The 21,695-nt window shown below is 33.6% G+C and overlaps 3 protein-coding genes across 3 annotated transcripts; 1 reads left to right on the top strand and 2 right to left on the bottom strand.

Annotated features, from left to right (window-relative positions):
• On the top strand, positions 1-2,570 carry LOC25488604 (pentatricopeptide repeat-containing protein At5g50390, chloroplastic). Its single transcript, XM_013603496.3, has one exon. The coding sequence runs from the start codon at positions 246-248 to the stop codon at positions 2,334-2,336; it is 2,091 nt and encodes a 696-aa protein (XP_013458950.1). The 5' UTR covers positions 1-245; the 3' UTR covers positions 2,337-2,570.
• A 3,133-nt stretch (positions 2,571-5,703) lies between these two features.
• LOC25488605 (uncharacterized) lies at positions 5,704-9,391 on the bottom strand. The gene is made up of 3 exons (XM_013603497.3): positions 9,232-9,391; positions 8,921-9,067; positions 5,704-6,324 (listed from the first exon to the last, which is right to left on the bottom strand). Exons 2-3 carry the CDS (start codon positions 9,029-9,031, stop codon positions 5,872-5,874), a joined length of 564 nt encoding a protein of 187 aa, XP_013458951.1. The 5' UTR covers positions 9,032-9,067; positions 9,232-9,391; the 3' UTR covers positions 5,704-5,871.
• Positions 9,392-12,548: 3,157 nt separating this feature from the next.
• Positions 12,549-13,898, bottom strand: LOC25488606 (putative RING-H2 finger protein ATL69). The gene is made up of 2 exons (XM_013603498.3): positions 13,237-13,898; positions 12,549-12,974 (listed from the first exon to the last, which is right to left on the bottom strand). Exons 1-2 carry the CDS (start codon positions 13,764-13,766, stop codon positions 12,965-12,967), a joined length of 540 nt encoding a protein of 179 aa, XP_013458952.2. The 5' UTR covers positions 13,767-13,898; the 3' UTR covers positions 12,549-12,964.
• Between the last annotated feature and the right edge of the window lie 7,797 nt (positions 13,899-21,695).

The following is a 21,695-nucleotide window of genomic DNA, read 5'->3' on the forward strand; positions in this document are numbered from 1 at the left end:
CGTCAAGACACTTCCATATTTTTTAATCACATTTCCAGTTTTGCTGGAAAGTCAGTACCAAACTAAATCTAGGCGGAGAAATATATGCAAAGTACAGTGAAGATGCATACTTTTCTTCCTCTTTCCACATTCATATTTATACCTCTTTTTCATCAATACACCTCCACCAACAACCTCAACACACAACACTTAACAACAACACTTGTGTCTTGTGTTATTGTTGTTAATTGTCAACAATATTAACAATGGAAACTTTTTCTATAGATCAGTTCAAATCCTTGTCCTTTCTTGGTTCTTTTTCTTCAAATCCAAGAAAAAACTGTTTTTTTGCATCAAAGATGAAGAATTGGACAAAATCCATTTCTCAGATTTCTTGTTGTTCTACAATGGAACAAGTGTTACGTCCAAAACCAAAAAACAAAATTGCGTTTGAGGAAAAAGAAAAAGAATTTGTTCCTGATTTGGATGAAACCCAGATCATAAAAAAGAGATCTTTATCACCTTCTGGTCTATGTGCTCAGATAGAGAAATTGGTTTTGTGTAATAAGTTTATGGAGGCAATGGAATTGTTTGAAATGTTGGAGCTTGAAAATGCTGAATCTTATGTTGGTGCTAGTACTTATGATGCTTTGATAAGTGCTTGTATTCGTTTGAGATCCATTATAGGTGTTAAAAGGGTGTTTAATTATATGAAAAATAGTGGGTTTGAGCTTGATTTGTATATGATGAATCGGGTTTTGTTTATGCATGTACAATGTAATCTTATGCGCGATGCGCGTACGTGGTTTGATGATATGCCGGAGAGAGATTCTAGTTCTTGGATGACAATGATTGGTGGGCTTGTGGATTCGAGGAATTACTCTGAGGCTTTTGAGTTGTTTTTGTGTATGTGGGAAGAGTTTAATAATGGGAAGTCTCGTACTTTCGCGGCCATGGTTCGTGCATCGGCTAGGTTGGATTGTATTGAGGTGGGAAGGCAAATTCATACTTGTATTTTGAAAAGGGCGGTGAATGGAGATCCATTTGTAGATTGTGCATTGATTGACATGTATAGCAAGTGTGGTAACATTGAAGATGCTCGGTGTGTTTTTGATCAAATGCCGCAGAAGACGACTGTTGGATGGAACACCATTATTGCTGGCTATGCATTTCGTGGATTTAGTGAGGAAGCTCTTGGTATATACTACAAGATGCGTGATAGTGGTACTAAAATTGATCATTTCACTATTTCAATAGTGATAACAATTTGTGCGAGATTGGCGTCATTAGAACACGGAAAGCAAGGTCATGCTGCATTAGTTCGTCGTGGCTTTGGCACAGATTTGGTGGCGAACTCGGCGCTTGTTAACTTCTACAGCAAATGGGGGAGGATGGAAAATGCTCGACATGTTTTCGACAAGATGCACCGGAAGAATATCATATCTTGGAATGCATTGATTGCTGGATATGGTCATCATGGTCGGGGAGAAGAGGCAATAGAAATGTTTGAGAAAATGCTTCAAGAAAATATGACTCCCAACCATGTCACTTTTCTTGCTGTCTTATCTGCCTGTAGCTATTCAGGATTATCAGAAAGAGGTTGGGAGATTTTTCAGTCAATGAGTCAAGATCATAACATTAAGCCTCGAGCAATGCACTATGCGTGTATGATTGAATTATTAGGTCGAGAGGGCTTATTAGACGAGGCTGTCGCACTAATAAGAAATGCTCCTTTCCCTCCAACCCTAAATATGTGGGCAGCATTGTTGATAGCATGCAGAATGCACAAGAATTTAGAGCTTGGGAAGTTTGCAGCCGAAAAGCTTTACGGTATGGAGCCTGAAAAGTTGTGTAATTATGTTATGCTTCTAAACATATACAACAGTTCTGGCAAATTGAAGGAAGCTGCTGATGTTTTACAAACCTTAAAGAGAAAGGGTTTAAGAATGCTTCCGGCATATACCTGGATCGAAGTCAATAAACAACCGCATGCTTTCCTTTGTGGAGACAAATCTCACAAGCAAACGAAAAAAATATACAAAAAAGTAGACAGCCTGATGGTGGAGATATCAAGACATGGTTATGTTATGGAGAAAGAAACATTGCTACCTGATGTGGACGAAGAGGAACAGCGCGTTATAAAGTATCACAGTGAAAAGCTTGCAATAGCTTTTGGTATCATGAACACTCCGGATTGGCTGCCTTTGCAAATTACGCAAAGACATCGTGTGTGCGGTGATTGTCATAATGCGATCAAACTTATAACCTTGGTTACAGGACGAGAAATTGTGTTAAGAGATGCTAGTAGATTTCACCGTTTTAAAAATGGGAGTTGTTCTTGTGGCAATTATTGGTGATGACAGAATTGTGTCATTCAAGCCATAGATTCCTTTTGCTCTCAAACGTAGTCCTACTTTTTTGAGCAGGATAAAATACTACAATGCACTTTGTATTGTTTTGCTTTTTGATACTATTTTTTTATTTTATTTTTTACTTCTTTGGCTGAGGAATAGGATGAAGATACAAAAAAAATGCATTGATGTATCGAAAAGATTTAATAAATACAATGAATGGATGAAGTTTTCAATTTTCTCACTGGTTTATTTAAATTTGATTTCTCTCTTTTTTGCTTATGTTACTTTTGTTAGGATGCATGATACTGATAGCTATTTTTTATGTCATTGTTCTAGGTCAATGTTTACTTTTTAAAACTGCAAGTATGCCCGTCTCATTTTTTTTATGGCTTATTTCTATGGCATAGCTTACAAGGTTATTTATATTTGTATTTGTATATCTATCTGTATATGTATATGTTTCTGTATCTATATAAATATCATTTTTAGCCTCAGATACTGAGCTGTCAAACTATGGTGCTTTGTCTTGGTTTGGAATGAGGCTTTGCTAGCCGGGCATTTTCTCCCAAAGAAATCCCATTAAAAAATTGCAGCCATTTATACTGCAATCTGTTGCAATTTGACACAGCATTTGATATGTCAGCTTTTGCTTCTTCAGACATTGCATTTGAAAGCTTTGGAGATGTGTTTGAGGGTGAGCTCGGCTTCTTTATTGTAGTTATACATGGTTTGATTTCAGTTCGCTGCTACCTTTGTTTTTAAGGGGAAGACAAGTTTTGTTCTATTTTTACTGCTATGCATTAGATCTTCTGCTGGATTGCTATTGTTTTTTAAATTATTCATTCATCCTATGTTTGTATTTGATTTATTATTTTTATTTTGTTTTCAAAGTGGGCAGAAAGCAAGTAGAATATGAGCCGGAAGCACCTCATCTTCAGTGTTGTCAAATAGCGGCTTCTGCATTATACTATTTAGTACAAAGTGCTGTCAAATAGGGACTATTGCGGCGCTATAGCCCTGCAACGTAGAGGAGTTTGAACAAACCACTATTTTCCAGAATTCTCAATTGACAACACTGCTCATATTGTATGGTAGGATGTTGAATGCATATATGAAAAGTAGCACCTAAATGGAGGTCATAACTTCACCACTTCTTGACTGAAAGTTTCCCCCGTCCTGATATTCCAATCAACACTGTTGGCTTAATTTGCCGAAAAGAAAACATTCAAATATGAGAAATTTGACCTATTTTCTCTCTCTGGGTGTATATGTGTGTAATGCTAGAGTTAAGACAGATCATACATAAATAATAGCATCTACAAGTCAAGTTCCTTAACAGTCTTGTGTTGTAAATTGTAATGTTGAGTTTTGACATACCAGCTGACCTTTCCAATGATCACAAGCAAATGTCTGAGTATTGTTTGGATGTCATCCAGTGGTGTCAAATAGCAGCTATAGTGTTGTGGAATTTTAACAAACCGACATTGTTCCGCAATACACGATTTAGTACAAACTAACTACATAGTGGTATCAAATAGTGGTCGTGTTATACCATTGTAGCGTAGTGGACCACAATTTTCCGCGATCTGTGATTGACAACACCGATTCTATTTACATCTCTTTTTGAATCTATTGACAATGCTTTGAGCTGTGTAGACAGACTGCAATCATCAAAGATGGTGAGAACTTCGTCATCTCATATTCTACCAGCGATAGCTCTACCAGGTTCTGCTGTTCCATGATTGATGAGGATTAAAGTAAAGAAACAAGTAATTATAAAGTGTTGATTACTAATTGTTAACGTAAGTCCATCAAGTTCAAGTATGAACTTTTTAGTTTGCTTGAGCTGCCTTTTGAAATCTTCTCGTGAAATCATATATATGCTGTTGGTAGAGAATAGAGATAGACATCAGACATGTTACACTACAATGTATGAAGCATAAACTTGCAGTGTTTGGAAAGAGATGTCAACTATTTGGTTATATTTGATGTCTCCACAAAGGTGAAAAGTTACATGTAGTAGTTAAGCCACAAAAAGTTGCCATTTCCAAAATTTGCTTTTCATATTCACTGAGAATATCATTACTATTGGTATTTATTTCTGAATGAGTAGTATTGATGTCAGGCAATGTGCCAGAATTATTTGTGTGAATGTTGTTGTTTCTGAATTTTTCGGTATTTAGATGGTGACTGGTGATATCATTTAGATGGTGCTTTTAAATTTACAGCATGTTTGGTTTTGCGTTCATTCCAACTTTTTAGCGTCCCAATGCAATATTGCCCTGTTTTTAGAAGATATGAAGCTATAAAATGAAGTTTCTATCTCATGGCTCCCATGCACATGCTTAATCTTGTTACTCCTTTCAGTTTCATCACAATGTACAAGCTCATTGACATGTTAACATTAATAATAATTTTGGAAAATAAATTAATTGAATAAACTCATGTGTTGGTGTCGTGCCAGACTCCATAAACGATTTTGTTAGAAGTGTTGGCGATTAACGCCTCAATACGATAACAATACATAGAGCAGGAAAATTGAAAAATAGAAATAATGATATATACTTTCAGCAGGATTAGTGTTTCTTTTTTTTTTTGGTCAAGTGCAAGATCAATTATTTTATTTGGTTGTTTCTTACGATATTAAAGAGTTGCAGACCGTGTTAGATGTGCTACCTGAATAAGATCATGATAGTTGTATTATGGCCTAATTGCATTTTTCATCCCCCAAGTTTAGAATGGGTAATTTTGACCCTCAAATTTACCCCAATTTGCACTAACTAGTCCCCATGCACATTTTAACGACTAAAAAACACTGACACAACTAATTTTAACGACGTGAAATCTTCATGTGATCACTAAGTGGAAGTTAACATTTAAAAAAAAAAAAATCAAAAAAATGAGGAAATCATATGATCACTCTATCCGATGTTCTTTCTTCCTTCTTCCACCTCCGCATCAAACCTCAGTTCTTTTTCACCCTTACGATCCCAAAACTGATGGATTCACTTTTTTTTAGGGTGTGCACTTGATGTAAAAACTGAACCCACCAAAGCATGGCTAATATTAGACCACATTTCATGAAGCTTTTGCAAAAAGCAAGTTACAACGCACAAAATGAAAGAAAAACAACTTATAACAGAAGCAAAAGAGTAGAAGACAACAAGACAAGCATAACTACAAACCAATAATAACAATTATGGAAAGGAAAGAAAAATAAAGCAATACTGGATTAGGAAGTATCGGTTGTCAGAAGCTTTCAATATGTTACACTGAAGAAAAGGTGAACCCTCAACTGTGACACTGCGTAGCGGCGAAAATGTTTCCTATGACTTGGTAGTTCTACAATATGAATCAGAAATCGGAACGCTAGAAGATGGTTATCATGGGCTATATATAAAAATAAAATAACATTCATTATGCCATAGTTTATAGTTCACAATACTAATATTGATACCAATTACTAATTATCAAGCTACATGGACATAATAAAACACACAAATGGGCTGGTAGTGTTTTATTTAAAAGATTGTGTGACTCAATCAAGATAAACCTTGAGATCAATTCCATTATCAATAAGTGATTGAACTACAGCTCTGATTTTCCCTTCAAACTTATCCCGATCCCTTGGAGTATAAGAAGCAGTGTAAACATCAGCTTCCATCGCTCGTTCCGCTAAAATCCTACCAATGGCTATGCATGCTGGTATGTCTGACCGAGATCTAAGAACAGCTTTAATGTCCTTGGAGTTGGTACCTGCAACGGCAACCTGTTTGCTTGTCACTCTATGAGTTAGAGAAGCTGATACGAACCGTTTTGAGATAAATACGTCAAGTGTAAAAGGCTCCATGTAGGCAACTGTTCTTTGTTTGAATGATATATGCTTGTTTGGATTCTTGGATTTCTTCCCTTTTTGGTATGTATAAGGTCGGCTGTTGTCATCATCAACAAAATCCTCTACTCCGAAAAAGCTTCTAGGTGCCATATGTGCCTATATAAAAGAGATGCAGGCCAAATGAATGTCAATACTTCATAAATGATTTCACCTCAAACTAAAATATCATGTTCACTAATACTCCATATATCTTCATTTGAGATATTGAACATCAATCTGATAAAAGTTTAAGCGAGTTTGGTCCCAAGAAATTCACCAAGACCGAATGTCAACTTTAATTTCAACATCAATTTGGTCAAACACATATTAACTCTTGTATGAGTAACTTAATACATAGACAACAACAAATTAGGTGTTACAAAGTGCCACCTATCCTATTTTGTGACGGACGATATTAGATACAAGTATATGTACGAATAGATTTGCAAACTTAAGGTGGGTCTAAAGATGATGGCATTTGTAAGGGAAAGTGATATCGTTTTGAACTAAATTTAGGTAACTGTAAATTAACAATTCTCTTGGGAGTGTAAGAATAACAGTTTTGTCAAGGTAAGGGATTCCATATTTAAATCATACAAACTTGGCAAAGATGGACTACAAATATACTGCAACAGATTGTATACTCTAAGACTTTGTTTGCGAGTTTGGAGGGGAAGGGAGGGGAAGGCTTTAGAAAAAAGGAATGAGTAAGTGGAAGAAATAGAGGAAAATGGGAGGGGAGGGCTTTGGGAGGTTAACTTTTCTTCATAATACAAAACCCTCCTCATTTGGGGGAACTAAAAAATTGTATTGGAGGAGAGTTTTGGGGGTTTTTAGAGGGTATATGAATTCTTCAAATTTAATCTATGTTAATATAATATTTTTAAAATTAAAAATATAGTAATCATATGCATTAATTTATCATTCTCTAAAAAACTACTCTTTTAAAAAATTTGAAAGATTTCTTCATTTTCCCTCATATTTTCCACCCCTCAAAGCCTTCCCCTCCCTTCCCCTCCAAACTCCCAAACAAAGCCTAAGTAGTTGTAACTTGTAAGGCTCTTGATAACACTACAACAAATATATGACAAATCACTTAACTTCCATACTACAAATAGGAGTCCCAGTATGAAAAACACAGTATTTGTGCATGCTGATAAATCAACAAAAACAGCTTTTTAATTTGAAAATTGAGATATTTTATTATATTTTCGAGAAGTTTGCCTAAAATATACAAATTTAATGTAGCAACATATGTAAATAAATCTCTCTGTTTTTTTTTGACAAAATATGTGAATAAATCTGTCATCTGTCATTACAGAGAAGCAAGAAGTGTTTCTCCTCCAACGCAAATTACAAAAACACAAGCTGGATGGGGGACAATATAACTTCATGGAAAGAAATTCTTGAAAAAAGAAAATATTTCAAAGCAAGTTCAAACAAGCACTGATCTGTAACGGCCCTTTGGCACAATGACATAATTATAGAACACAGATATAAATGCGTAACTCACAGAAACAAGGAATTCTTTCTCCAATCCTTTTACAAGCTAAAATATAATATGCACAGAACATTGAACACAGATCTTCCTTAAAATCTTTCAAAACTAATCACTTTCACAGTAATTAAAAAGGGAAGAAAAAACTGTGAAATGACCAGTCTTAAGATTTGTCACAAAATAGCAAATAGTGTGTAATCATCAAACATTCAAAAGCCTACAAATATTATTTTAATAACCAAAATTTGCCAAATCAAGATGCCAGTTTAATTGACATTGTCCAAATTTATAAGCTTTTGGGATTTCCTACCTTGTTCTAATACTCTGTATTTGATTCCCTGATTTATTTATGAAATGAATTATTTCAATCAACAGCTTTATGGCTATCGTACTAGAGCCGTCAAAATGAGTTGTGGCCCGTGAGCCAACCCAGCTCACAGGTGAGTTGGATTGCAAAAATCATAGGTCGACAATGGGCCATAGTGAGCCGGCCCTCCAAACCCATAGGGCGAGATGGCTTACTCCTAGGTCGAGCCGGGGCAAACCATCCATTTAAAATTTCGTCTTTTTAATAAAAATATCTCAGTGTATAGTTATTTGTCTAGTATTATTTAACATATTTTGTTTTCCGTTGCTCATTACATTAACCCCTATGCATTTCTTGATAGAAAAATAGTGAAAAATGTAATTTTTTTTTTTTTTTTTAACTTTGCAATATTCTACTCTACTTCTTTCAGCACTTACTAATTTTCTTGAAAAATTAGGCGAGCCACCCCACCAATATGGGATGGCTCAAGCTGGATTGGTACATTCCTGGTTACTAGACCCTCCCTCAGTGGCAAGCCAACCACTCAACCAGCAACCCCTGGTGAGCCAACCCAGGTAGAAACAGAATGTTAATCACCATTTGTTTTCAACACTTAACATTATAGCCATAGACCTTTTGCACCATATGCCAGTGTTGTTCAAATTTTGATACGGTACAATGCCAAAGCACCGCTAAAGCCACTACTTGACGATACTTTCTACTAAATAGCATACCGAGGAACAATAGCAATTTTTTTAAAATTCCGCAACCCTATTCGATATTTAACAAAACCACCATATGTTGCAGTCAAAGTCAGTGGCTTATATCTAAATGCAGCCAAATGCAACAATCCAGTAAACAGATAAATGAAAAAAGGAAGCTTTAAAAGACGAAATCGGAGACTTTACTTGTCCATTGTGGAAACAACATGAAGACACATAACTCCATGGCAAAACTTTGTTTCCTTCACAAGCATACGCATTGGTTCTGCAAATTCTGCCAATTGCTTGCTTCAACATGTTTCTCAGATAGAAATTAAAAGAAGAAATCAATTCCTGTAAGAAGATTTAGTTAAATTAAAATCCAAACAACAACTTTATAAGGACCCATTTGAGAAAATTTGTGAAAAATGAAACTTTGAAGTGAGTGATGAAAGAAAAAGAGTGAAGGGTGAGAAATGGAGGTTCTGGCGAAGATGGAGATATCTATTACAACATACCTTCAGCCCGGCGACGTGATTCTGTTTGAGGCGGCTGACGAGTAACGCCGGCAGTGTTTCCCGGCGAGTTCAGTTTTTCCAATCGAGCTTGGGATGATGGGAAGTATATTGGGGTTTGGGATTGTAAATTGTTATATTTACACCCCCAACAATTTATGATGTAACAGTATGATAAAATTTTAATTTTACCTCAAAAATATATCCTCTCAAATGAATTATGCTCTTTATCCAAATGGTTTTGCTCATTTCCAAAATAAATGATCAAAATAGCCCTACACATGTTAACTCACGTTGAAAAACACACATTGAACTTCAGCCGCTAATTTTCTTACTTTTATTTAGCTTCCTTCAAAGCTTCATTATGAGTGTCGGCAATATTCTTTCTCTTACACTTTGGTTGCACATTTTTTAATATATTCTGAAGCAACCCTATCATAATAAAGTACATCTAGCCTTACACATTGATTATACATTTTTTAATATATTATGAAGCAACCCTATCATAATAAAATAACTCTATCCATAATAAAATACCTCCAGCCATATATTCTGAAGCTGAATAGCGCAAATACCAATAAAGAAATGTCACTTCATTTCAAAGTAAACGTAGCATTATAAATGACAACACCACTGAAGAAGCTAAATAAAAATAAGAAAATCAATGTTAGTTAACTCACGTTGGGGGTTTAGTATGAATTTTCAGTGGCGTGACTTAACTCTCACGCTGCGTGAGTTAAGTCATGCAAATTTAACACTAGCGTGACTTAACTCACGCACCGCAAGTTAACTTACGCAAGAGCAATATGGACATTTACTTTGGGAACGAGCAAAACAGTTTTGGTAAAGAGCAGAAATCCTCTAAAATTATATCAATATTTTGTCCTTACGAGTTTAGCTTAGTTGGTATGGACAATGCAACGTCCGAAGTTCAAATCCCGGTCACCAAAAAAAATAATATCAATATTCTAATATTGTTTTCAAGAAGAGATCTTCGAACGATTTTTATAATAATATGACTTTTACTGTTGATAAAAACAAATGTCATTAGTGTGATAAAAACAAATGTCATTAATAATAGAGTTAAATATGTTTTTAGTCTCTATAAATACACCAACTTTTCATTTTAGTCCCTATAAAATTTTCAATCACTACTTTTGCTCTCTATTTTTAATTAAATTTTCGTATTTTTTAATGAAATTATGCAGAAATGTATATAATATTGTAAAACCAATTCCCAAAAAAAAAATAGAATTTTTTAACCAAACATAAATTAATTATGAGTTTTTAACTGTTAAAAATATAAAAATTCATATTAAATTTATGTTTTGTTCAAAAATTCTAATTTTTTTTTTGGGAGATATTGATATAATATTATGAATTTTTCTGCCAAATTTTATTCAAAAGTATGAATTCTACATATGAGTTTAAATTTAATTGTCATTGACATTTAGATTATAATGAAACAAATTTATATTTTTTAAATGGTGATTCAAAATTAATATATATTATAAAAATATTTATTTATGTTAAAATAGATTAAAGTGTAGTCCATATTTAATTATTAAGGAAGGGGGACGTAATTCAAGCATCTTATAGGGGAGGGTAGTATAAATTTTACTTTTCATGGGAGGGGAATGTATATTTTAACATAAGAGAGAAGAGGTCGGAGTCATGTCTTCAAAAAAAAAAAAAGGAAAAGGAAGTGTAATTCAAACATCTTTAAGAGGAGGGGAGTGTAATTTACTCTAATTTTTAAAATAAGCATAGACACGTGGCAGCTGCTTATTGGGGCAAAGGCACATGCCTTTCCCGCCACTTAAGTGCCCCCTAAATGCCACCCTTTCCTATCTTGCAAAATCCTATCATTGCAGAATACGCACTTTATTTATAGATCACAACTTTCTTACTTCTTGTAAAAGGTCTGTAATTATTATTAAAATACACCCTCTAAAATTACATTACCTAGTAAAGTTTTCTCACCCAAAACATTACTATTTAAATGTCATATTCTTATTTAATTAATGGTTTCATTATAAATTATGGAGGGCGTTGGAACTTGGAAGTATTGAGATTGGAAATGAGATAAATTTTCAAGTGGTGGAGCTATAGATTCGCAGGTGGTGGTTAAGTGTTTGCAAAGTGAAGTTGTTGGTGGAAGACATGGATGTGGGTTTGTCAGAAAAACTAGGAGGTTGCTTTAAGATAATTGCAATGCTTGGATCCAACATTCATGTTCACATGGACGGATGCAGACATTTGATATTGGTGTGACAAAATTTTCAAAGTAACTATATATATTAATAAAGTGAAGCATTGACAACTTAAATAGTCTAGAAAATGGTTTGGGTGAGAGCATTTTACCATGGTGAATACATGACCTGCAAATCATCCATCAAGCATATACCGCTAGGCTAAGGAAGACACTGTGATATGTAGACGATTTTATTATATATATATATATGAAAAAAAAAAGGGATATAATCTGGTGTGACAGCTACCACACCATGCCTTATGGTGGATCCGCACTTGCATGTTCATCAAGGTGTTATCATCTTCTCCGTTTTAAGGGCATTCGTTAGCAAGACCTATATAAAAAATATTTATAGCAGCAACTACTCCAATAATAAAGTCTAACAAACTCAATACAACACATGTATAAGAAGAGCAAGTCTGTGACACCAGTACCATATCACATATGTTAATGTCATGGTCAACTCTAGCAACTTAATTTATACGGATAATCAGAGTTTTAAATTGCAGACAGCATTGATGTGGCTGCAATATTGAAGTGATGGCAGTATCTACAATAACATCAGTCTGCAATTGCAGTGATTCTAGATCTCAATAAAATTTGGAGACTCATTCCCTCATTTAACATTAATTGCGTGACGAGATACCACCCTCACCGGTCACAGTCTATAGTCTAAATTAACCAACGAGATTTTTTAACTACATGAAATTGATTGTAAATCTGATTTTAAATCAATGATCGAGGTCAAATACTATGTTCAACAAGTGAAACAAAAACTGCAGGTAATTTGGGTTTGTAAACGTGTATCACAAATCTGCAACATGTAGTAGGTACAATAATTGATAAAGAGAATAGATATGAGATTTTTAATGTAAAAATAAGATACATGTGATCTTTAAGCAAAATAATAAAGAGGAGTAACACTATTCACCTAAACATATTCATTCTATTGTTTCGTGAGCTTATAATTTTGAAAATGGATTTACATAAAATAGTAGGATTTACATGAATTTCATTCGAAGAGAATATGAATATCGCTAAATAGAGTGTTATTAGTCTTCGCAAGTAATAAACCATAATATCTAGTAAAAACTTCAAATAATTTTACACCACAACAAGCAATACAAATTATAACTACTGCAATGCAAGCAATGATAACAATCACTTATGAAGGTGTACAATTTGAAACACCAACATGGATTGAATTTAGCAGTAGTTAGAAGAGGTTAGACTTCTACAACATGTCAAACTAGAGATCAAATTTTGACTAAGAAAGATATTCACATATAGTGTTCGAACAGGTTCAATAAGATTAACTCACTCGAAGGAAACTTATAAGAGCTAGTCACATTTAATATCCGACAATGCTCCAATAAGATTTACCTCTTCATAAATCTTCAACCACTTTAGTCTTCAGATATAGACATTATGTACGTCTTTTTTCTCTTGAGAAAAATTATGTTTGTTGTTCACATCACAAATTCACAGCCATCTACATTACAGAACAAAAATAAATTGCCACTTTCTCAAATTGAACCATTTCTTCAACTCTCACTTAATCTATTTGTGAAGATCTATCACCAAATTCCAACTTAATTATGAATACAGTTTCATTTAGCTCAATATTCAAATGCATTGCTCTGGATTTCAAACTTATGTATGTGAAGGAAAAAAAATACAAAATTATTTTAGTATCATCTAGAATTTTCGTACGTGGAAATTGTGTTACAAAAAAAAACCAATTTAAGAATCACCTAGCATGAAAAGCCAGAGGAGCAAGCTCCGACAACGGCGTGGCCACAGGCGTAGTTATCGGCGACGGAGCCGGAGAATTCCGACACAAAGGACACGTGGCACTCATTTTTAGCCACTCATCAACACAATCTGCATGAAAACAATGTTGACAATCTGGAACACAGCGTATTGTTTCCTTTGGTAGATAATCAGTCAAACAAATAGCACACTGGCCACCATTGGGTTTGGGCAATCTTCTACTCTCTCCAAGTATCATCTTTGGATATGATTCAATCATGGGCTTTTCTAGGCCCATGATAAATGGACCGGGCTGAGCCAAGCCCGAGTTGATAGTAGTATGAGGTTGATGGTGGATGTCGAGATGGAAGGAGTCTCTGCGTCCGTGTGATTTTATACGGACGCAAAGGTAGGAAACGAGCATGATGGTGGAGATGAGGACAAGGATGCTTACGGCGATTGTGATGCCGTAGCCGAGACCTACGCCGGTTGTAGTGATGGTGGTGGAAGATGGTGGCTCGGCTGTGGACATGAGAGAATAGTATAATTTTTTGTGGTTAGAAAAGTATGAAATTTGAAGAGAGAAAGTGTGGTGGTGTGTGTTTGTGTGAAAGAGAACAATGTGTTAATTGAGTGGGAGAGACAGTTGGAGTTGGGGGTTGTGAGTTGGAAGCGGATTCAGCGGGAAAAAATTAAATGACTTTGGACAATGTGACGTTGACATTCAATAAAAGGAGTGGTTATATATATATATATATATATATATATATATATATATATATGGATTTGCTAGAACACACTCACTAGTTTTTATGTGGGAGTGTTTTAGTAAAGCTACACCTTAGGGTGTATTTAACCACTTTTTAATTCTTCACTTGCTAAAATACTCCTTCTAAAAAAATAAGTGGGTGTATTCTAGCAAATGCCTATAAGATTTGCTAGAATACACCCACTTGTTTATTTTTGAACGTGTTATATCAACATACACCTTAAGATGTATTTATTATCTTTTTAGTTATAATTTGCTAAAACACTCTTACATAAAAACGAGTAAGTGTGTTCTAGCAAACCCCATATATATATATATATATATATAGACACACACACTATACCTATACAACATGATAGGTATTTATGAGTGCAAAAAATCTTTAGCTTTTTTTGTCGAGAAATGTGACAATTTTTATAATAAAAAAGAATAAACATATTATTACAATAAAACAATTAAATAAACGCAATAAACATCTTTATTTCAATATTGAATTATTACAAATACTATCAATTACATATAATGTCACTTTTTACTATTGATTATTCAAGCTCTCTCTCTATTTTTTTTTTGTAAAAAATTGATAGCTTAACTTCTAAACCCTTTATAAGGATTAGAAGACACTGAGTGGTGGTGAGGATGAAATAGCATAATATTGATGGCGAGGAGATGAAGCAGGTGATTGGTGGTGGGGAGAGGGAGTAGGGGATGGCGAGTGATGGTGGTGGTGGGGAGAATGAGCATGAGATTTATGGTGACGGGAGGGAGTGGGTGATGGTGAGTGATGGTGGTGAGGGGAGGGAGAATGTGATTTATGGTGAGGAGAATGAGCATGAGAATGGTGGTGAGGGGAGTGAGCACGTGATTGATGGTGGAGAGGAGAAGGAGCGGGTGATGGTGAGTGCTGGTGGTGGCGAGGAGAAGGAGCATGCGATTGATGGCGAGGGGAGGGAGCATGTGATTGATGGTGAGGAGAATGAGCAGGAGAATAGTGGTGAGGAGAGGGAGCATGTGATTTGTGGTGAGGGGAGGGAGCAGATGATTTATGGTGAGAAAAGTGGGTGAGTGAAAGTGAGTGATGGTGGTGGTGAGGAGAAGGAGACGGTGATGGTGAGTGATCGTGATGGTGAGGAGAATGAGCATGAGATTTATGGTGTGGGGAGGGAGAATGTGATTGATGGTGAGGAGAATGAGCATGAGAATGGTGGTGACGAGTGAGATTCTGTGATAGTGAGTGATGGTGATGGTGAGGAGCAGGAGAGGGTGATGGTGAGTGATTGTGATGATGAGGAGAATGAACATGGGATTTATGGTGATGAGATGGAGCGGGTGATGGTGAGTGATGGTGATGGGAGGGACCATGTGATGGCGAGCGATGGTGGTGGTGAGGGGAATGAGCAGATGATGGTTTGTGACGGGTTATAAACTCTTCAGGAGACATATTAAAAGTGTCTTCAGCAAATGCAGTGAAATAGGCTAGTTGGAGTAGAAGTAGTAAAAATGCTAGAGTTTTGGCCATTTTTCTTTGCAAGAGAAAAACAACCTTGAGAGGGAGGGAAATGAAGTGATGTTTCTGCTGTGAGAGTGAGTGTGAGGGGGTGATCTATTTATAAGAGCTAATGCTCAAAATCATTTTTGATTTTGAATATGTGGCAGTATTCAAATTTTTATATCATAAATGTTATTTCTTTATATCTGCTTTTTAGTGAATGATATTTTTGAAAAGATATTAGTCTTATCAATATGGTTATAAGTATTTTTAAAAACATTTTATAGTTGTTTTGACCAAAACTTTTTATACTTTTTTGAAATTGGAATTTTTTTTAGCATAAATGTTGATTCGGTCAAAAAAAATAGGACATCATAAAATAAAATAAAAAATTATTGAAGCTTTTTTAAAATTAAGAAATTCATTTAATTAAATTCATGATTTTATATACTTTGAGTATGAAAATATGACATATGTCAAGATTTAAATAGAAATATATTTTGAAAAGAAATTAGTATCGATATGGTTATATGTATTTTAAAAAAAATTTATATTTGTTTTGACCAAAACTTTTTATTCTTTTTTGAAATTGGATTTTATTAGCATAAATGTGGATCCGGTAAAAAAAAAAAAAGGACGTCATTAAATAAAAAAATAATTTAGTGAAGTTTTTTGAAATTAAAGAATTCATTTAATGCATGTGGTTATTTTTTTTTTATTTTTATGATTGTCTATATTTACATTAATGAAGGGAATATAAAAACCAAATTGTTTAAGACAAAAAAATAAATAAATACAAATCGTTTAAGTTATCCTTATACATTTTAACTTTTAAATTCATCAATTATGATTTGATTTTTTGTCCGAAGGAAATTATGAATTGATTGTCATAAATATTAATTTGTTTAATCCTCAAAAAAACTTTTTTTTTTTTAAATTGTGTAATCCTCAAATTTTAATAGCAACACTTATGAATTTACAAAAAAAAAAAAAAAGTTTATGAATATGCTTAAAAAGTGTGTAACAATATCTCATTCGTAAAAAGAGAAAAATTTGCACTATAAAGAAAGATATATGTTAAAAAAATTTATAATAAATGTGAATATATAGATCTATTTTTAAGTGCCGTAAAAAAGATAAAGAGGGACACATTAATGAAAATATTTCGGCTATAGTTTGTATAATATTGGATGGTCGAACATTTTACCCTATATCCTTACATTTTTTACCTTCACCCATACAAATCATTGAAAATTCCAATTTTGTCATTTTGTTATTTAAATTTTTAACCTTAATTTTTCACCCACATTTTTAACATTTTTTATTTCATTATAATTTCACCCTACATGAAATTATAGGTATATATTTTTAAGAGATTACTATAAACATTTCCCATATCTTTTTTTTTTTCCCGAAAAACTTTAACAAACATTTCCGGTTCATATTAATTTTTTTTCCTGAAAAACTCTAACGGACAATTCCGATTCATATTAATATTTCGTAAAACACATGATTCCCATATCAATTACCTTCATAGTTCACCAGCATCAAATCAACTAATACCGTTTTCCAAATGTCATATTCATCTAAGCTCTCACATTGAGATGTCAATGAAATGAGGTGGAAGTATTGGTGCATTCATCATTATAATAAATGCAAATTTAAGTGAAAGATATCGAATTGGGAACGATAAAAGTAGTACTCCCTTCGTCCCTCAATAGATGACCTATTTGACAATATACATTATTGACTTAACATACTTTGACCATATTTTTTTTACTATTTCACAATGATAAATAATATAATGTAAGATGTTGTTGGATTCGTCTCGATGAATATTTTTAAAATATTAAATTTTCATAATTTTTTTAGTAGATAATTGAAGATATCAAAGATAAAACATATGCATTGGTACGTGTGTCGGAGTCAATTAGGTCATCTAATATGGGACGGAGGGAGTATTAATTAGAGTGCGTAGTTGGAAAAAAGTAATTAATGCTGCATTGAAAAGTGCAATAAGTCAATTAATTTGGGACAATATTTTTTTACAAAAGGGTCATCTATTATGGGACAAAGGGAGTAATTGCTTTGGAAGGCGCCCAACATTTCTAAAACTTAGCAAGAAGTCAAACCTCCTTACGTGCACTCTCTCTATGTCGAAATTAGTCGATAGTGTTGTGTACCTCGAACTAATTGAGTAGAACCCATTCGTGTCATACTATATGAAGAAAAATATCGCTCATAGAAAGACTACAATCATCGAGCATCAATCCCAGTTTGTGCAACATCTCCTAGTTATACGCACTACACCTCTCTCTCTCTCTCTCTCTCTATATATATATATATAGACTATACCTATACAACATGACAGGTATTTGTGGGTACAAAAAATCATTAGCTTTTTTTGTCGAGAAATGTGACAATTTTTAAAGGTCATTTCTGGTTTTCACCCCTGTAAAAATTTTATTTTGATTCACCCCCCCGTAAAATATTTTTGTTTTGATTTACCCCCCTAATAGGCCAAACAAAAACCAATTTTATTTTTTTTTCAAGAAATTTTCGTTTTTGTTTGGCCTATTAGGGGGGTAAATCAAAACAAAAATATTTTACAAGGGGGTGAATCAAAATAAAATTTTTACAGGGGGAAAACCGAAAATAACCTATATTACAGAGGGGTAAAGACCTATTAACCCAAAAAAGAAAACACATATTATTACAATAAAACAATTAAATAAACGCAATAAACATCTTTATTTCAATATTGAATTATTACAAATAATATCAATTACATATAATGTCACTTTTTACTATTGATTATTCAAGCTCTCTCTCTGTTTTTTTTTGTCAAAAATTGATAGCTTAACTTCTAAACACTTTATAAGGATTAGACGACTGTGAGTGGTGGTGAGGATGACATAGCATAATATTGATGGCGAGGAGATGAAGCAGGTGATTGGTGGTGGGGAGAGGGAGTAGGGGATGGCGAGTGATGGTGGTGGTGGGGAGAATGAGCATGAGATTTATGGTGACGGGAGGGAGTGGGTGATGGTGAGTGATGGTGGTGAGGGGATGGAGAATGTGATTTATGGTGAGGAGAATGAGCATGAGAATGGTGGTGAGGGGAGTGAGCAGGTGATTGGTGGTGGATAGGAGAAGGAATGGGTGATGGTGAGTGCTGGTGGTGGCGAGGAGAAGGAGCATGAGATTGATGGTGAGGGGAGGGAGCATGCGATTGATTGTGAGGAGAATGAGTAGAAGAATAGTGGTGAGGGGATGGAGCATGTGATTTGTGGTGAGGGGAGGGAGCAGGTGATTTATGGTGAGAAAAGTGGGTGAGTGAAAGTGAGTGATGGTGGTGGTGAGGAGAAGGAGACGGTGATGGTGAGTGATCGTGATGGTGAGGAGAAGGAGCATGAGATTTATGGTGTGGGGAGGGAGAATGTGATTGATGGTGAGGAGAATGAGCATGAGAATGGCGGTGACGAATGAGATTATGTGATAGTGAGTGATTGTGATGGTGAGGAGAACGAGCATGGGATTTCTGGTGACGAGATGGAGCGGGTGATGGTGAGTGATGGTGATGGGATGGACCATGTGATGGCGAGTGATGGTGGTGGTGAGAGGAATGAGCAGGAGGTCGGTGGTGAGGGGAATGAGCAGATGATGGTTTGTGACGGCTTATAAACTCTTCAGGAGACATATTAAAAGTGTCTTCAGCAAATGCAGTGAAATAGGCTAGTTGGAGTAGAAGTAGTAAAAATGCTAGAGTTTTGGCCATTTTTCTTTGCAAGAGAAAAACAACCTTGAGAGGGAGGGAAATGAAGTGATGTTTGTGATGTGAGAGTGCGTGTGAGGGGGTGATCTATTTATAAGAGCTAATGCTCAAAATCATTGTTGATTTTGAATATGTGGCAGTATTCAAATTTTCATACCATAAATGTTATTTCTTTATATATGCTTTTTAGTGAATAATATTTTGAAAAGATATTAGTATCATCAATATGGTTATAAGTATTTTTAAAAACTTTTTATAGTTGTTTTGACCAAAAAATTTTATACTAGTTTGAAATTGGAAATTTTTTCAGCATAAATGTGGATTCGGTCAAAAAAAATAAGACATCGTAAAATAAAATAAAAAATTATTGAACCTTTTTTGAAATTAAGGAATTCATTTAATTTAATTCATGATTTTACATACTTTGAGTATGAAAATATGACATATGTCAAGATTTAATTAGAAATATATTTTGAAATGAAATTAGTATCAATATGGTTATATGTATTTTAAAAAACTTTTTATAGTTGTTTTGACCAAAACTTTTTATACTTTTTTGAAATTGGATTTTATTAGCATAAATGTGGATCAGGTCAAAAAAATAAAAAATAAAGGACGTCATTAAATAAAAAATAATTTAATGAAGTTTTTTGAAATTAAAGAATTCATTTAATGCATGTGGTTACTTTTTTTTATTTTTTTTATTTTTTATATTTTTATAATTGTCTATATTTACATTAATGAAGGGAATATAAAAACCAAATTTCTTTAAGACAAAAAAAAATAAATACAAATCGTTTAAGTTATCCTTATACATTTTAATTTTTAAATTCATCAGTTATGATTTGATTTTTTGTCCAAAGGAAATTATGATTTGATTGTTATAAATATAAATATAAATTTGTTTAATTCTCAAAAAAACTTTTTTTTTTTAAATTGTGTAATCCTCAAATTTTAATAGCAACACTTATGAATTTACAAAAAAAAAATAATTATGAATATGCTTAAAAAGTGTGTAACAATATCTCATTCATAAAAAGAGATTTGTACTATAAAAAAGGATATATGTTAAAAAAAAATTATAATAAGATGTGAATATATAGATCTATTTTTAAGTGCCGTAAAAAAGATAAAGAGGGACACATTGATGACCATATTTCGGCTATAGTTTGTATAATATTGGATGGTCGAACATTTTAACCAATAACCTTACATTTTTACCTTCTTCCATACAAATTATTAAAAATTCCAATTTTGTCCTTTTTGCTATATTAAATTTTTAACCTTAATTTTTCACCCACAGTTTTAACATTTTTGATTTCATTATAAGTTAACCCCACATGAAATTCTAGGTATATATTTTCAGGAGATTACTATAAACATTTTCCATATCTTTTATTTTTTCCAGAAAAACTTTAACAAACATTTCCAGTTCATATTAATTTTTTTTCCTGAAAAACTCTAACGGACATTTCCGGTTCATATTAATATTTCGTAAAACACATGATTCCCATATCAATTACCTTCATAGTTCACCAATATCAAATCAATTAATACCGTTTTTCAAATTCCATATTTAAAAACCAACCTGCACCCACACCCTTTTAACATCCATCAACATGTGATTACGCTTTTTCTTATTAGCATCGAAAATGAACACAACCATACAAATTGAAAGAAATCTTTAATTTAGGTGCAACATTGACATGCAAAAGGTAGAAATAAATACATAACAAGAACATCGACCCATGCGATGCACGGGTCATACCGATTTTAACAATCGTCAATAAGCTATATCATAATAAAAGAATGTTGTCGAATAAGTTATATGGTAATCATGGATCTACATTAATCATATCATGATAATAATTTTTTTAAAGGATCATAATAACACCCTTAAAAAAAACAAATTGATAGCAATTATAAGGGCCCATTTGTACGAAGACATTCCAATGTAATAAAATATTTTATCAAGAAGTTTAATGGCTAAAATTTCACTCATTAGATGACTAAGTGGATTTTTTTTGTTTATTTTATCATTAAATAGTCTAGTAGCTAAAATTTCACCAATATACTGAATAAGTGGGGAATCTAAAGTTCTAATCCAAACCGTTGCATATATAATACAATATCCTTTCAAATAAGCTAAATTCACGAAGACACTGAAATTTTTTTAACAACAATTATAAACAAATTATACACATTTACCGCATTACCAACTTTTAATAATATATGTGTTGGGTATTTGTATTGGCTGCATTATTGCTAAAACAAATATCCATGTTTGTGATGTGGGATACTATATTCCAAATCTTTTAGACATTTCTGTAAGATGTTGGATATGATGTTCCAACATCGTGGCACGGTTCAGTGTGCCTTGTTTTATGCCTGATTGTTCGCGCGCTTTATCTTACTGCTTCAGTATATA

This window comes from Medicago truncatula, chromosome 3 (assembly GCF_003473485.1).
Source record: "Medicago truncatula cultivar Jemalong A17 chromosome 3, MtrunA17r5.0-ANR, whole genome shotgun sequence".
NCBI lineage: Eukaryota > Viridiplantae > Streptophyta > Magnoliopsida > Fabales > Fabaceae > Medicago > Medicago truncatula.

What these genes read in the sequence shown, in the direction of transcription:
- LOC25488604 (XM_013603496.3), top strand. Translation starts at nt 246, where the DNA reads ATGGAAACTTTTTCTATAGATCAGTTCAAATCCTTGTCCTTTCTTGGT.
- LOC25488605 (XM_013603497.3), bottom strand. Translation starts at nt 9,031, where the DNA reads ATGTTGAAGCAAGCAATTGGCAGAATTTGCAGAACCAATGCGTATGCT. An exon ending in GTTGTTTCCACAATGGACAA is followed by an intron (nt 6,325 to 8,920) that starts GTAAAGTCTCCG and finishes TCTTTTATATAG; the next exon opens with GCACATATGGCACCTAGAAG.
- LOC25488606 (XM_013603498.3), bottom strand. Translation starts at nt 13,766, where the DNA reads ATGTCCACAGCCGAGCCACCATCTTCCACCACCATCACTACAACCGGC.